This window comes from Lycium barbarum, chromosome 10 (assembly GCF_019175385.1).
Source record: "Lycium barbarum isolate Lr01 chromosome 10, ASM1917538v2, whole genome shotgun sequence".
NCBI lineage: Eukaryota > Viridiplantae > Streptophyta > Magnoliopsida > Solanales > Solanaceae > Lycium > Lycium barbarum.
The window spans coordinates 111,667,427-111,684,080 of NC_083346.1; the positions used below are offsets into that span (position 1 = coordinate 111,667,427).

Here is a 16,654-nt window from a genome sequence, read left to right on the forward strand (position 1 = left end):
TTATTCCATACCAATAAATTCATGCACAACTTATATCCCAAAATAAAATCGAAGGTCGAGAACCCCGACTTTGTATCCCGAAAAAAAAAATTGTCCTTAGCTTATCATAAATAAATCCGGATTATTCCACTGTACAAAAATACGGGTTCTAACAGCCATCTTAAAGTTTCTTTCTCCGATGAAAGCCATCAGCCACCTAACAAGCTTCTCGTTTTTTTAACGCATTTAGTTTTCAACTTAAGCGCCTCTTACTTCAAAGTAAATGGTTGCTAAAAGAAGTAATTGCTATGGTCAAGAATCAACGAAAATGTCAGCCCCACTTTGGTCTAGTGGTAAGAGCGACGACTTTGGTCTAGTGGTAAGAGCATAATAAGGGACATGTGAGGTAAGGATGTAGACAAAAAAATTGATATTTAAGCAAGAGTAAAGGGACACGCTCATTATCCACCGAGTTTTGACGCATGCATCACTAGACCTCGAGGACTCAGAGAGAATGTCTTAATGATACTTTGTATCTCGTGTGCTTATCAAGAAATGATTAATCTATAGAACATTAAAACCTCAAATACAGCACCGTGTTAATCCACATTGCAGAAAACAATACTTACTATTAGTAGTTACAATATATCCTCTCTTACCTCCATACATTTTCAAAGGTCTGGATTTGCTATCCTATCCTCTTACATACATACACACTGACACATAATTCAAGTAAGTTAAAAGCAGTGGCTAATTGTTCAATTTATAAACACTTCAAGAACTACTTTTTATGGATGTTAATCAAAATTTCCAAGTAGTTACGTTGAAGAAATACAAAAAGGTTGAATATATAACCCTGCTTCTTCCATGTCACAAGCTCAATCAGGGGACACGGAGGATCGACAGAAGTACGAAATTCCGATCTTTCTACTTCCATGTGTAGCTATGAGAATTTACCAAACCGTGAACTTGACAACTTGAAACAAGATCATGAAGTAGTTATAGTCATGGTTCATTTCCATCTCAAGGCCATCTTAACCAACTTCTCCAACTTTCATGTTTAATCTCCTCCTATGGTCTTCCTGTCTACTATGTTGGCTCAGCCACGCATAATCGTCAAGCCCGAATTCGAGCCAACGCCTTAAATCCTTTGGACATAGCCAAAATCCACTTTCATGACCTCCCAACTCCTGAATTTGCCTCACCTCCGCCTGACATTAATTCCTTAAGCAAATTCCCGTCACATCTTCAGCCATCATGGTATGCTTCTATGCTTCTTCGCGAGCCCATTGCTTCTTTCTTACGCGGTATCTCCTCAAAATCAAGACGAGTTCTCGTTGTGCATGATTCTTTAATGTCCTACAATGTTCAAGATGTTTCCTCCTTGCCCAATGCGGAATCTTATATATTTAATTGCATTTCAGTGTTCGCTTTGTACTGTTTCATATGCTTATTTTATGGGATGTCTGACCAACTTGGAGAAGAATTGCTTAAAAAGCTACCCTCTCCTGAAGGAGTTATGCCAGATGAAGTCAGGGACTTTACAACTTCTCAGAATCCATATATGCATATTAGATCAGGTGATATCCATAATACAAGCAAAGTAATTGAAGGCAAGTTTCTTGATGTGCTGGCACAAGCAGAAATTAATCAGAACAAGAAAAAATGGGCATTTGGACCAATTCTGCCTACTAAACTCGATCATATCTCAAATAGGAGCAATATATGCTTGGAGTGGCTGAACAAACAACCTCTGAGATCAGTTATTTATATATCTTTTGGAACAACAACTTCATTCTCTGATAGAGAAATCAAGGAGCTCGCGGTGGGATTAGAACAAAGCAAACAGAAGTTCATATGGGTGTTGAGAGATGCCGATAGAGGAGATATCTTTACTGGAAAAGCTAGAAGACTTGAGCTGCCAGAAGGGTTTGAGGAAAGGGTAAAAGAAGTAGGCTTAGTGGTAAGAGAATGGGCACCACAACCAGAAATCTTGGCTCATTCGTCCACAGGCGGGTTCATGAGTCATTGCGGATGGAATTCTTGCATAGAGAGCATTACTATGGGAGTGCCGATAGCTGCTTGGCCTATGCACTCTGACCAACCAAATAATGGTTTCTTGGTGACTGAAATATTGAAAATAGGCCTGCTTGTTAGAGAGTGGGAGAAACGCGAGGAGCTAGTAAGTGCATCCACCATTGAGAATGTCGTGAGCAAATTGATGGCATCAGAAGAAGGTGACGGGATTAGGAAAAGAGCAGAAGAATTGGGAGAAGCCGTAAGGCGGTCCACAGAGATAGGGGGTGCTTCTCGAATAGAGTTGGATTCTTTTATTGCGTATATCACAAGATAGAATTGCTTTTCACCAGAATTTATAGTTTTTTGGTTACTTTTCATATTCATTTAAGTTAACCTGTCACTTATCTACTTCTTGGCTCAGACTAGTTTATACTAACTTATACTTCTTTGATCTTGGAATGTTCAGTATCTGACTTTTTATAGCTATCAGTGAGATGATTGCTTTGTGTTCCTCTCTTAACAGATAACTAATTTGGTTCTAACTATGCAGAATACAGGGTTCATGGGGGGAATGATCTTTGAATACATTTCTCAGTTGTTTGCATATGCTAAATGTGTTGTCTCCATATGTCCTATATTAGACTGTTTTATGACAAAAGGCTTTGTCCATAGATTCCTATGTTCATCGAAAGGTTTATTATAAAACAGTTGACACTTGTTCTCTAGAACTTCTTAGGAATGAACATGATTAAAAAAAAAAAAAAAAAAATCTTACCTATGTGCTTTGAACTTGTGATACTTACAAAATCTCTTTTTACATATATACTTCTGATCAAAATTATCTGATACAAAAATATATTCTTGGGAAATGTTTTATTATGTTACTAATTGTTCTTGAGAATAACTTTCACAAAGTATTCTTCAGGAATCTCAGATATTGCAGAATTGCACCCTTTCTTTGACTACCAGAGTTTGTCTACAAAATTATAATGAACATACATATATAATGAAATAGAAATTTTGGGCATTGTTACGTCCCGTATTTTTATACATTGGAACAACCCGGATTAACTATGATAATTTAAGGCCAAGATTATTCCGGGATTTGAAGTCGGGACTTTTGACCATTTGATTTTAATTTGAGATATAAGTCATGTATGAAATTGATGGCATTGAACACTTAGGGAAAATTGGGACTACAATTCATAAAATTGGAATTAAAATGTTGTGCAAAAAAAAAAAATTCCTTGGTGGCCATGTAAATGGGAATTGGTCCCACACATTGTGTGGCCAATTTTAATTGGTCCACCCCATGTGTGGGCCATGGACACTTGGACAATATTCATATAAGCACAAAAGATGACCAAGTAGTCATCTTTTCTACCATTCCATCAAAAAAAAAAAAGAGCAAGAAGTTGAAGAACAACTTCAACCACACGGCCAAGAACAAAAAAAAAACAAATCCAATTCAAGCCATCCCAAAATTATTTCTTTGGTGTAAACCCACTATTTTGAGGTCCCTAAGTAGTGTGGAAGTGTTGTTGGGGCGATCAAATCATCCGTTTGGCAAGATCACAAACCCTAACTATTTGTGGGATTGAAGAAGAAAGGTAAGAATTTCTCTTGTTTTATGAGTTGTGAGTGTTATATGCTTGTTGCAGTATGTTAATATGGGTGAAATTTGTGAGATATGGTGGGTTTGAAGTTAGCCGTGTAAATGGGTATTTTGATTGGGTGTTGAATAAATTCCTTGCAGCGAGTTAAATTGTTGTAGTGTGTAGGATGGCTAAGAATCATCAATATATGTATATGTGTAGTGATAGATGAATATGGGTCATGCTATATGCCAAAGAACACTAATGTCGCTTAGCGTTTTAATGGTTGTTGTGATGACTTTTATGTTGGAAATGAGAGTTTAATGTCCCAAAATGATATGGTGAATTGTTGCGGACTGATTTGAGGCTTATTGTGCGTTTGACGTAATTTGTATATTTATGAGAATTATATCGTTACATTGTGGATTGTTGACACAAATCATGAATAGAAGTTGAGAAGTGTGGCATAGGGGGCTGCTCTCGGTTTGGGGCTGTTTTCGGCCACATTGGATTAAATTATTGGATTGTTGGAAAAATTATGTAAACTGTTTAGAAAGTTCTTGAATGTTGTTGGTAAGAATTCGGGTTGACAATTGAATGTATGAGCTATATTGTGGCTTGAATGTAAGCCGTTGAAACGAATAGTTGGAAAGTTGTTGAATGATGTAAAAGAAAGTTACTATTGTTATTTTGCCTTTCGAATTGATTATCGATGTTGCTAGGTTGGTTGTTGTTGTTGTTGTTGATTTTGAGCGAGTTAAATTCTCGGGATGGCCTATTTATAGGGGAAATGCTGCCGAATTTTCTGTAAAATTTAATGAATAGTTGGAATGAATGGCTTAAGTGCCCTTAGCTAATGTTTGGTATTCGTTGGCGTATTTGTAGACCTTGGGGAGCCCGAGGCGTAGATTTGGATTAGCTTTAGATTGATTCGCTTGGAGTGCGTACGAGGTATGTAAAGTAATCCTCCTTCTTCGGCATGCCTTAGTTAAAATAGGCTATGATATAAGCCTCGAGGAAACTCTATTCTCACAATCCGAGCATGTTTATGAATCGCATTTGTTCTTTGGCATCCTTGCCTTGTCATGGAAAAACATTGATCCTTATGTTCTTGGAATCCATAATTTGTAAAGATTACATGAAAGCTGATTTTTGTTTTAAAGTTCATTCTTTAGCGATTTCAAAACTTCAAACGCCCATAATTTCCTCAGAAAAGCTCGGATTGCTTTGAAATTTTCGTAGGAGTTTGTATGATATAAAATGAGTATGTTTTTCATAGACGGGCTCAGTTCGGGTCTATACTCGTCCGTGGGTCCCGCGACGCCCTTTATGTAAATTCGACAACTTTGAATCAAAAAGTGATAATTATCATTCCGATTTCGAATATGACTATTTTACTTATCCTTCGGATTTATAATAATGATTTTATGCATATGATTCCTCACTACTCCGCTCGTGCCTACTATGATATCGTTCGCCGGTTCCCGGGCCGGTTCTGTTGTCGTGCGCTTTTTGATACATTCCGGGGTTATGCTGTGTTTATGGTTCACCGTGCTCCTCGCTCGAGGGCCGGGTTCCACTTATGTTTGGCGTTATGCTGTGTTTGGCGTTATGCTGTGTTGTGATGTGTGACGGGGATTCGGAGATTTGAAACTTTCTGGTGTTATGCTGTGTTGTGGCGCCATCGACAGGCGGGCGACCACATTTTCCAGTGCCCTATGCATAATTTATACTTTGGAAATAAACATTTTGATATGTATTATTTTCTATATATCTGATTCGATTATTATTCAGATTTATTTCTGTACCTTCTGCTTTGCATACTCAGTACATATTTCGTACTGACCCCCTTCTCCGGGGGCTGCGTTTCATGCCCGCAGGTACAGACGCACAGCCTGGTGATCCACCTGTTTAGGACACCCTTTCTGCTATTCGGAGTGCTCCTCTCTTTCCGGAGCTTATACTTTTGGTATATATATTTATTAGTGCATTTGTATATATTCGTTCATGGGTACGGCGGGGCCCTGTCCCGTCATATGATTCTGTCGGTCTGTTTAGAGGTCTGTGGACATGTTTGTGGGTTAGGGTCTTTCTGTATGAATGTATGTACATGTCGTTTGGGCGATCACATACGCCGAGGCGGCCGGTCCGCATATGTTGTTTGGGCGACCCTATACGCCGAGGCGGCCGGTCCGCATATGTTTATATATTGCTTGGTTAGCCCTGTGTGGCTTTCGTTGGTATTTTCTGCGTGCAGGGTATATTGGATAGTCCGTAAAACAAAGGAAACTCTGCCGAAATTTTTCTGGAAATTACCTAAATTTGAAATAAAGCCTTGTCGGCTTCCGCCATATACTAGAATGAGTTGATAGAATTTGAGATAATATTTAATAGATGGGTTCGGGTGCCCAGATCGGGCACTAGTCACGGCCTACGGGGTTGGGTCGTGACAGAAGTGGTATCAGAGCGGTTTGTCCTCGGAGTGTCCACAGATCGTGTCTAGTAGAGTCTTGTTTATCGGTGTGTTGTGCACCACATCTATAAACAGGAGGCTACAGGACATTTAGGATGTTGTCTTTTCTTCTGATCTTAGATCGTGCGATAGAACTGTGCTATTAGGATGATTCTGTTTTGATCTGTTGTTGTTTTTCTTTCAGTGATGCCTCCGAAAAAGGCGACGGCCGCCCAGAAGAAAAAGGGCGTAGTAGGAGAGACCAGCCGGGCTCAGAAGGGTACTCGGACCCTTGCTCAGATGATGCGTGATATTACGTCCCGGCCAGCCGACTCTGCTACGTCTTCATCGTCAGAGGAGTCTGGAGCAGCTTCACCATTAGCTCCAGGGGCTTCAGCTCCCGCGCCTCCAGCTCCTCAGCAAGGGGCGGAGGACAGGACACTGAGAGAGGTTGTGCAGTTATTGACCACTCTGGTAGCGGGACAGGCTCGCAGACGCGGGCGGAGAGATGATGATGATGACGATAGGCGTGACAACCTGAGGGTTCGAGAGTTTCTATTATGTGGCCCTCCAGAGTTTTACGGGTCTAAGCCCGACGAGGACCCCCATGACTTTATTCGGGGGATGCGGCGCTCACTAGATTTGGTCAGGGCTTCAGAGACTGAGTCTGTTGAGTTGGCTTCGCATAGACTACGGGATGTTGCTGCTCACTGGTATGAGTCCTGGGAGCTATCCAGGGGTGAGGGTGCTACCCCAGCTACTTGGGACGAGTTCGTGACTGCTTTCACTCACCACTTTTTGCCCCCAGAGTTACGGCGGGCGCGGGTTGACCGATTTTTGCATCTGCAGCAGAGGGGTCGGAGCGTCCGTGAGTATAATATGGAGTTTGATTCTTTGGCCCGGTATGCACCTGCCATAGTAGCAGATATGGCCGATCGGATGCACAGATACGTGATGGGGTTAGACCGCTATTTGATTGATGGCTGTATGGCGGTGGCATTGCAGGCAGACATGGATATTGCCCGACTACAGGCTTATGCCCTGGGTATGGAGGACCGACATAGAGCTGATTATTCTAGCAGAGATCGGGACAGGAGGCCGCCCAAGAGGGCCAGATTCGCAGGTTATTCTGGAGATTCTCGAGGCGGACAGCCTCAGCAGCAGTCAGGCAGACATCCTCCTCCGTCAGGCCGGGGTACACCCCCACAGTTTACCGGCAGGAGATCTGAGGGTGCCAGATATTCAGGGGCAGGCCCGAGCTCTAGGGCTTCAGGTTCACAGTTGGACAGAGGTTCCAGCAGTCAGATGAGGCCACCCAAACCTTTGTGTTCCTACTGTGGGAGACAGCACCCGGGAGAGTGTTTCCGAGCTACGGGTGCATGCTTTGTGTGCGGCCGTCAGGGCCATCAGATGAGAGACTGTCCGGCTAGAGGTGGTACAGGCAGTTCAGCTCAGTCTACCGGGTCAGCCGGTGGTTCATCTTCAGCCTCGGTGGCGATGCGCCCTGCGGGGCGAGGTACTCCAGCACCAGCAGGCCGCGGCAGGGGTCGTGGCGGAGCTTCGGGTTCTAGCGGTCCTTCGAACCGCATTTATGCCTTAGCCAGCAGACAGGACCAGGAGGCTTCGCCTAATGTCGTCACAGGTATATTACTGGTTTTCTCTCGTGATGTGTATGCATTGATTGATCCTGGTTCTACATTATCATTTATATCTCCACTCGTTGCTGATAAAATTGGGATAGAATCCGAACCGATAGAGCCTTTTGAGGTAGCTACACCAGTAGGGGATTCTGTTATAGCCAGTCAGATTTATAGAGATTGTTCCGTGATTATCTGTGGCCGCTGCACTAAGGCGGATTTGGTAGAGTTAGATATGATCGAGTTTGACGTGATTATGGGTATGGATTGGCTAGCTTCTTGCTATGCTAATGTTGATTGTCAAAAGAAGATAGTCCGATTCCAATTCCCAGGGGAGCCAGTTATAGAGTGGGCAGGTAATACAGTATCGCCGAGGGGTAAGTTTATTTCATACCTCAAGGCTGAGAAAATGATCAGAAAGGGGTATATTTATCATCTGGTCCGTGTTCATGATTTAGAGGCAGAGGCACCGACTCTTCAGTCAGTCCCAGTGGTTAATGAATTTGTAGATGTATTCCCAGATGAGCTTCCGGGTCTTCCTCCCGAACGGGAGATAGAGTTTGCTATTGATCTGTTGCCAGACACTCAGCCTATCTCTATTCCTCCGTACAGAATGGCACCTGCAGAACTGAAAGAATTGAAAGAGCAGCTGAGAGATTTATTGGAGAAGGGTTTCATTCGGCCTAGTGCGTCACCCTGGGGAGCTCCGGTATTATTTGTGAGGAAGAAAGACGGCTCGCTGCGGATGTGCATTGATTATCGGCAGTTGAATAAGGTAACCATCAAGAATAAATATCCCCTCCCCAGGATTGATGATTTGTTTGATCAGCTGCAGGGTGCGAGGTACTTCTCGAAGATAGACCTGCGATCGGGTTACCATCAGGTACGGGTACGAGAGGCTGATATTCCCAAGACAGCATTCAGGACCCGATATGGGCACTATGAGTTCAGAGTTATGTCTTTTGGGCTGACAAATGCCCCAGCAGTATTTATGGACCTGATGAATCGGGTATTCAGACCGTTCTTGGATATGTTTGTGATCGTATTTATCGATGATATTCTGGTTTATTCTCGGTCAGAGGCAGAGCATGCAGACCATTTGAGGACGGTACTTGGCACACTTCGGCACCAGGAATTATATGCTAAATTTTCTAAGTGTGAATTCTGGTTATCTTCAGTGGCATTTCTGGGACATATTATTGGGGCTGATGGCGTCCGAGTGGATACCCAGAAGATCGAGGCCGTAAAGAATTGGCCTAGACCTACGACGCCGACAGAGGTGCGTAGCTTTCTGGGATTGGCTGGTTATTATCGGAGATTCGTGGAGAAGTTTGCTTCCATTTCAGCGCCTTTGACAAGGCTGACTCAGAAGGGAGCTAAGTTTCAGTGGTCAGATGCTTGCGAGCGTAGCTTCCAGTTGCTGAAAGAGAAGTTGACTACGGCTCCAGTCCTGACTCTTCCGGAGGGTCCAGATGGGTATGTGATTTATTGTGATGCCTCTGGTATTGGTTTGGGATGTGTGTTGATGCAGCACGGCAGGGTGATAGCTTATGCTTCCCGGCAGCTCAGAAAACATGAAAAGAATTATCCTACTCACGATTTGGAGCTGGCCGCGGTCATTCATGCTTTGAAGATGTGGAGACATTATTTATATGGGGTTCACGTTGACATTTATACAGATCATAAGAGCCTTCAGTACATCTTTAGGCAAAAGGAGCTGAACTTGCGGCAGCGGAGGTGGTTAGAGTTGCTCAAAGATTATGATGTTGACATTCTCTACCATCCTGGGAAAGCTAATGTTGTGGCGGATGCACTCAGCCGCAAGTCTATGGGCAGCCTAGCAGACGTGCCATCAGAGAGTAAAGAAATGGTTCGCGATATTCATCAGTTGGCTAGTCTTGGAGTTCGCTTGGCTGATTCTGGAGATGTTGGGGTTTCTGTTCGAGGTATTGCTGAGTCCTCTATTACAGAAGATATTAAGCGGCATCAGTATGAGGATCCTATTCTGGCAAAGTACAGAGACGCAACGCTGGCACAGAAGAAGACTCTATTTGAGATTTCACCTAATGGAGTGTTATTTCACAGAGGCAGATTGTGTGTACCTGACGTTGCAGGGTTGCGGCGACAGGTTATGGGCGAGGCACATTACGCCCGATATTCTGTTCACCCAGGGTCGACGAAGATGTACCATGATATCAGATGCCTATATTGGTGGGACGGTATGAAAAGAGATATAACAAAGTTCGTTGCTCAGTGTCCAAATTGCCAACAGGTTAAGATTGAGCACCAGAAGCCCGGTGGGCTATTACAGGAGATAGAGATACCGACGTGGAAGTGGGAGATCATTAATATGGACTTTATTACAGGTCTACCTCGCACTCCACGGAGGTATGATTCTATTTGGGTTATTGTTGATCGGCTGACGAAATCAGCCCATTTTCTTCCGGTTCGGACCACCTATTCAGCTGAGGATTATGCCAGGCTTTATGTCAGGGAGATTGTACGACTTCATGGAGTTCCTGTGTCTGTTATTTCCGATAGAGGTGCCCAGTTTACAGCTAAGTTCTGGAGATCGTTTCAGGAGGGATTGGGGACCCAGGTGAGCCTGAGTACAGCCTTCCATCCCCAGTCCGACGGACAGGCCGAGCGCACTATTCAGACATTGGAAGATATGTTGCGTGCCTGTGCTATTGATTTCAGGGGTAGCTGGGACGATCATTTACCGCTTGTTGAGTTTGCGTATAATAACAGCTACCACTCCAGTATTCAGATGGCACCATATGAGGCTTTGTATGGCAGGAAGTGTAGATCACCGATCGGTTGGTTTGATGTTGGGGAGACTGAGTTGATTGGCCCAGATGTGGTCCAGCAGGCCGTGGATAAGGTGAAACGTATTCGAGAAAGATTGTTGGCAGCCCAGAGCCGACAGAAATCTTATGCCGATAAGCGACGTCGACCGTTAGAGTTTCAGATTGGCGATTGGGTGTTCCTGAAAGTGTCACCGATGAAAGGTGTTATGCGATTTGGCAAGAAAGGAAAGCTCAGTCCGAGATATATTGGGCCTTATCTGATTATTCGCAAAATAGGCAAGGTGGCCTACGAATTGGATTTGCCAGCTGACTTGGGAGCGGTTCACCCGGTATTCCATGTTTCCATGCTTCGTAAGTGTATTGGTGACCCTTCCAGAATTTTTCCTTCAGATGAGATACAGGTCACAGAGGAGCTATCTTACGAGGAGCAGCCTATAGTCATATTGGATCGTCAGGTGAGAAAGTTGCGGAACAAAGATATGGCTTCTGTTAAAGTGCTGTGGCGGAATAATAACCGAGAGGAAATGACCTGGGAAGCTGAGGAGCAGATGAAGAAAAAGTATCCTCACCTATTTCCAGTACCTTCAGGTAATCCAATTTCTATGTTTGACTATATTGATTTGTGAATCATTCGTATATGATGGCTATAAAAGAAACTCCCTCAAATTTGAGTAAGATCCGTAGCATTAATCCAACATTCGAGGACGAATGTTCTTAAGGGGGGGAGGATGTTACGTCCCGTATTTTTATACATTGGAACAACCCGGATTAACTATGATAATTTAAGGCCAAGATTATTCCGGGATTTGAAGTCGGGACTTTTGACCATTTGATTTTAATTTGAGATATAAGTCATGTATGAAATTGATGGCATTGAACACTTAGGGAAAATTGGGACTACAATTCATAAAATTGGAATTAAAATGTTGTGCAAAAAAAAAAAATTCCTTGGTGGCCATGTAAATGGGAATTGGTCCCACACATTGTGTGGCCAATTTTAATTGGTCCACCCCATGTGTGGGCCATGGACACTTGGACAATATTCATATAAGCACAAAAGATGACCAAGTAGTCATCTTTTCTACCATTCCATCAAAAAAAAAAAAAGAGCAAGAAGTTGAAGAACAACTTCAACCACACGGCCAAGAACAAAAAAAAAAACAAATCCAATTCAAGCCATCCCAAAATTATTTCTTTGGTGTAAACCCACTATTTTGAGGTCCCTAAGTAGTGTGGAAGTGTTGTTGGGGCGATCAAATCATCCGTTTGGCAAGATCACAAACCCTAACTATTTGTGGGATTGAAGAAGAAAGGTAAGAATTTCTCTTGTTTTATGAGTTGTGAGTGTTATATGCTTGTTGCAGTATGTTAATATGGGTGAAATTTGTGAGATATGGTGGGTTTGAAGTTAGCCGTGTAAATGGGTATTTTGATTGGGTGTTGAATAAATTCCTTGCAGCGAGTTAAATTGTTGTAGTGTGTAGGATGGCTAAGAATCATCAATATATGTATATGTGTAGTGATAGATGAATATGGGTCATGCTATATGCCAAAGAACACTAATGTCGCTTAGCGTTTTAATGGTTGTTGTGATGACTTTTATGTTGGAAATGAGAGTTTAATGTCCCAAAATGATATGGTGAATTGTTGCGGACTGATTTGAGGCTTATTGTGCGTTTGACGTAATTTGTATATTTATGAGAATTATATCGTTACATTGTGGATTGTTGACACAAATCATGAATAGAAGTTGAGAAGTGTGGCATAGGGGGCTGCTCTCGGTTTGGGGCTGTTTTCGGCCACATTGGATTAAATTATTGGATTGTTGGAAAAATTATGTAAACTGTTTAGAAAGTTCTTGAATGTTGTTGGTAAGAATTCGGGTTGACAATTGAATGTATGAGCTATATTGTGGCTTGAATGTAAGTCGTTGAAACGAATAGTTGGAAAGTTGTTGAATGATGTAAAAGAAAGTTACTATTGTTATTTTGCCTTTCGAATTGATTATCGATGTTGCTAGGTTGGTTGTTGTTGTTGTTGTTGATTTTGAGCGAGTTAAATTCTCGGGATGGCCTATTTATAGGGGAAATGCTGCCGAATTTTCTGTAAAATTTAATGAATAGTTGGAATGAATGGCTTAAGTGCCCTTAGCTAATGTTTGGTATTCGTTGGCGTATTTGTAGACCTTGGGGAGCCCGAGGCGTAGATTTGGATTAGCTTTAGATTGATTCGCTTGGAGTGCGTACGAGGTATGTAAAGTAATCCTCCTTCTTCGGCATGCCTTAGTTAAAATAGGCTATGATATAAGCCTCGAGGAAACTCTATTCTCACAATCCGAGCATGTTTATGAATCGCATTTGTTCTTTGGCATCCTTGCCTTGTCATGGAAAAACATTGATCCTTATGTTCTTGGAATCCATAATTTGTAAAGATTACATGAAAGCTGATTTTTGTTTTAAAGTTCATTCTTTAGCGATTTCAAAACTTCAAACGCCCATAATTTCCTCAGAAAAGCTCGGATTGCTTTGAAATTTTCGTAGGAGTTTGTATGATATAAAATGAGTATGTTTTTCATAGACGGGCTCAGTTCGGGTCTATACTCGTCCGTGGGTCCCGCGACGCCCTTTATGTAAATTCGACAACTTTGAATCAAAAAGTGATAATTATCATTCCGATTTCGAATATGACTATTTTACTTATCCTTCGGATTTATAATAATGATTTTATGCATATGATTCCTCACTACTCCGCTCGTGCCTACTATGATATCGTTCGCCGGTTCCCGGGCCGGTTCTGTTGTCGTGCGCTTTTTGATACATTCCGGGGTTATGCTGTGTTTATGGTTCACCGTGCTCCTCGCTCGAGGGCCGGGTTCCACTTATGTTTGGCGTTATGCTGTGTTTGGCGTTATGCTGTGTTGTGATGTGTGACGGGGATTCGGAGATTTGAAACTTTCTGGTGTTATGCTGTGTTGTGGCGCCATCGACAGGCGGGCGACCACATTTTCCAGTGCCCTATGCATAATTTATACTTTGGAAATAAACATTTTGATATGTATTATTTTCTATATATCTGATTCGATTATTATTCAGATTTATTTCTGTACCTTCTGCTTTGCATACTCAGTACATATTTCGTACTGACCCCCTTCTCCGGGGGCTGCGTTTCATGCCCGCAGGTACAGACGCACAGCCTGGTGATCCACCTGTTTAGGACACCCTTTCTGCTATTCGGAGTGCTCCTCTCTTTCCGGAGCTTATACTTTTGGTATATATATTTATTAGTGCATTTGTATATATTCGTTCATGGGTACGGCGGGGCCCTGTCCCGTCATATGATTCTGTCGGTCTGTTTAGAGGTCTGTGGACATGTTTGTGGGTTAGGGTCTTTCTGTATGAATGTATGTACATGTCGTTTGGGCGATCACATACGCCGAGGCGGCCGGTCCGCATATGTTGTTTGGGCGACCCTATACGCCGAGGCGGCCGGTCCGCATATGTTTATATATTGCTTGGTTAGCCCTGTGTGGCTTTCGTTGGTATTTTCTGCGTGCAGGGTATATTGGATAGTCCGTAAAACAAAGGAAACTCTGCCGAAATTTTTCTGGAAATTACCTAAATTTGAAATAAAGCCTTGTCGGCTTCCGCCATATACTAGAATGAGTTGATAGAATTTGAGATAATATTTAATAGATGGGTTCGGGTGCCCAGATCGGGCACTAGTCACGGCCTACGGGGTTGGGTCGTGACAGGCATGAACTTGTCTGAACCAAAAACAGAAATTCTGAACAACTAAAGAACATGAAAGGGAAAAAAAGCCTTAAGAAACAAGCAAGAACCAGTGCAACGTTATTGTGAAAAAAACGAGTCTATCTTGTGATATGGGCAATGAAAGAATCTAACTCCAGTTGAGAAGCACCCCCTTTCTCTGTGGACTCCCTTACTGCTTTACCCAATTCTTCTGATCTTTTCCTAGTCTCATCGCCTTCTTCTGATGCCATTAACTTCCTCACAACATTCTCAATGGTAGATGCACTTACCAACTCCTCGCGTTTCTCCCACTCCCTCACAATCAGGCCTATTTTCAAGATTTCCGTCACAAAGAAAGCATTAATTGGTTGTTCAGAGTGCATAGACCAAGCAGCCATAGGCACTCCCATAGTGATACTTTCTATGCAAGAATTCCATCCACAATGACTCATAAACCCACCCGTGGACGAATGAGCCAAGATTTCTAGTTGTGGCGCCCATTCTCTTACCACTAACCCGACCCCCTTTACTCTCTCTTCAAACCCTTCTGGCAACTCAAATCTTCTAGCTTTCCCAGTAAAGATATCTCCTCTATCGGCATCTCTCAATACCCATACGAACTTCTGTTTGCTTCGCTCTAGTCCCATCGCTAGCTCCTTGATCTCTTCATCAGAAAATGTAGTCGACGAGCCAAAAGATACATAAAGAACAGATCTCGGAGGTTGGTTGTCAAGCCAATCCAAACATTTGTTTCTCTTATCTGATACATGATCTAGTTTAGTAGGTAGAATTGGTCCGATTGCCCATTGCTTCTTGTTTTGTGTACTTGCAAATTGTGCCATCAAATCAAGAGAAGTACCTTCAAGTACTTTATTTGAATTGTACAAATCACCAGCTCTGATATCCTTATACTGAAGTTGAAAAGTTACTAACTTGTTGATCTCTTCTGGTGCATCAGCTTCAAGTGAAGGTAACTTTTTAAGTAAATCTTCATCAAGTGGAATAGGCATTCCCTTAGGTATGCATATGAAACAACAATACATAAAGAAAACAGAAACACAGTTAAATATATATGATTCAGCATTATGCAAGGAACTAACATCCTGAACATTATAGGACATTAAAACATCATGAATGACAACAACTCGTCTTGATTTAGACGAAATGTCTTTAAGGAACAAAGCAACGGGCTCGCGAAGAAGCATGGAAGCATTATAAGATGGCAGGAGTTGAGCTGGGAATTTACTCGAGGCGTTGGGGTCAGGTGCAGGGGAGGCAAAATCAGGTGTTGGGAGATCATGGAAGTGGATTTTGGCTATGTCTGCTGGATTTAAGGCGTTGGCTCGAACCCGAGCTTGAAGATTATGAGTAGCTGAGGCAACATAGTAGACAGGAAGATTATATGATGAGGAGAATATGCAGGCAAGTTGAAGAAGTTGATTGAGATGGCTTTGAGCTGGAAATGGAACCATGACTATAGCTACTTCATTTTCTTGTTGTTTGGTCAAGTTCTGAAGATTCTCATTGCTGTTATCCATGGAGAAAAAACTGGTTCTGAGAATTATATTCTCTTGGGAATTGAACTAAAGTAAATTGATGAAGACTTTGCTGGTTGCCTTACATAAAATTTGTATTGGAAGGGGTTATATATACATGCAAATATAAAGAGCTTAGTCTGTCAGACTCTCTTGTTGTCTAGATGCACATGTACTTGTCGAATTTCATTACGTCATACACTATTATTAAAATTTATTCAATTGGATGAGAAATGGCATTGACTTATTTGACTGCCGTGCACTCCAAGTTCATTAATGCATTGCATCTATTGATATTATAACTATGAATGCACGCGTTTTGTCGACCTCACTTACAAGTGGGTGCTACTCCTTTTCCTTGGCTAATCCCATATTTAATGCTCAATTCCTTTTCTTGAGTGTTGACGTGGGCCCCTATAAATTTTTGTGAATCTTTTTGAAGCCCTTACTCCTTTCTATTTATATTATTATACTCACTCTATTCACTTTTATTTGTCCACTATTTTAAAAATAGATTTTCATTTTTATTTGTCCATTTTATCATATCAAGAGAAAAATAATTTTTTTTTTTTGTTTTATTCTTAGCATTAATTACTTATTCCAAATCATTTTCCAAATCCAATAGAATTATAAACTAATTAATATGAGTATCATGATAAATTTTGCCACTCCATTTATTATTTCTTAAGGAGTGTGCAAAGGGGTATTTTTAGCTTTTATATTTAGTTCAATACAAATAGTTTTTACAATTAAGTAAATATTAATAGCTTTATTTTCTTCTTTCAAATTTACCCTTATTTAGATAAATGAATTTTTATATAAATAAGAAATTATATTAAATTAGTACTATTTAATTAAGAATAATTTAGTGAAATTTT

The 16,654-nt window shown here is 41.7% G+C and overlaps 1 protein-coding gene, 1 long non-coding RNA gene and 1 pseudogene across 2 annotated transcripts; 2 read left to right on the forward strand and 1 right to left on the reverse strand.

Annotated features, from left to right (window-relative positions):
- Nucleotides 1-747: 747 nt before the first annotated feature.
- Nucleotides 748-2,508, forward strand: LOC132615756 (zeatin O-xylosyltransferase-like; annotated as a pseudogene).
- A 524-nt stretch (nt 2,509-3,032) lies between these two features.
- Nucleotides 3,033-5,836, forward strand: LOC132615763 (uncharacterized). Its single transcript, XR_009572823.1, has 3 exons — nt 3,033-3,608; nt 4,479-4,544; nt 5,474-5,836. It is a non-coding gene; the product is annotated as an uncharacterized LOC132615763 (long non-coding RNA).
- Nucleotides 5,837-14,242: 8,406 nt separating this feature from the next.
- LOC132615751 (zeatin O-glucosyltransferase-like) lies at nt 14,243-15,876 on the reverse strand. Its single transcript, XM_060330353.1, has one exon. The coding sequence runs from the start codon at nt 15,777-15,779 to the stop codon at nt 14,361-14,363; it is 1,419 nt and encodes a 472-aa protein (XP_060186336.1). The 5' UTR covers nt 15,780-15,876; the 3' UTR covers nt 14,243-14,360.
- Between the last annotated feature and the right edge of the window lie 778 nt (nt 15,877-16,654).

Bases quoted from the DNA above. Each gene is read 5' to 3' on its own strand.
- LOC132615751 (XM_060330353.1), bottom strand. From the start codon at position 15,779: ATGGATAACAGCAATGAGAATCTTCAGAACTTGACCAAACAACAAGAA.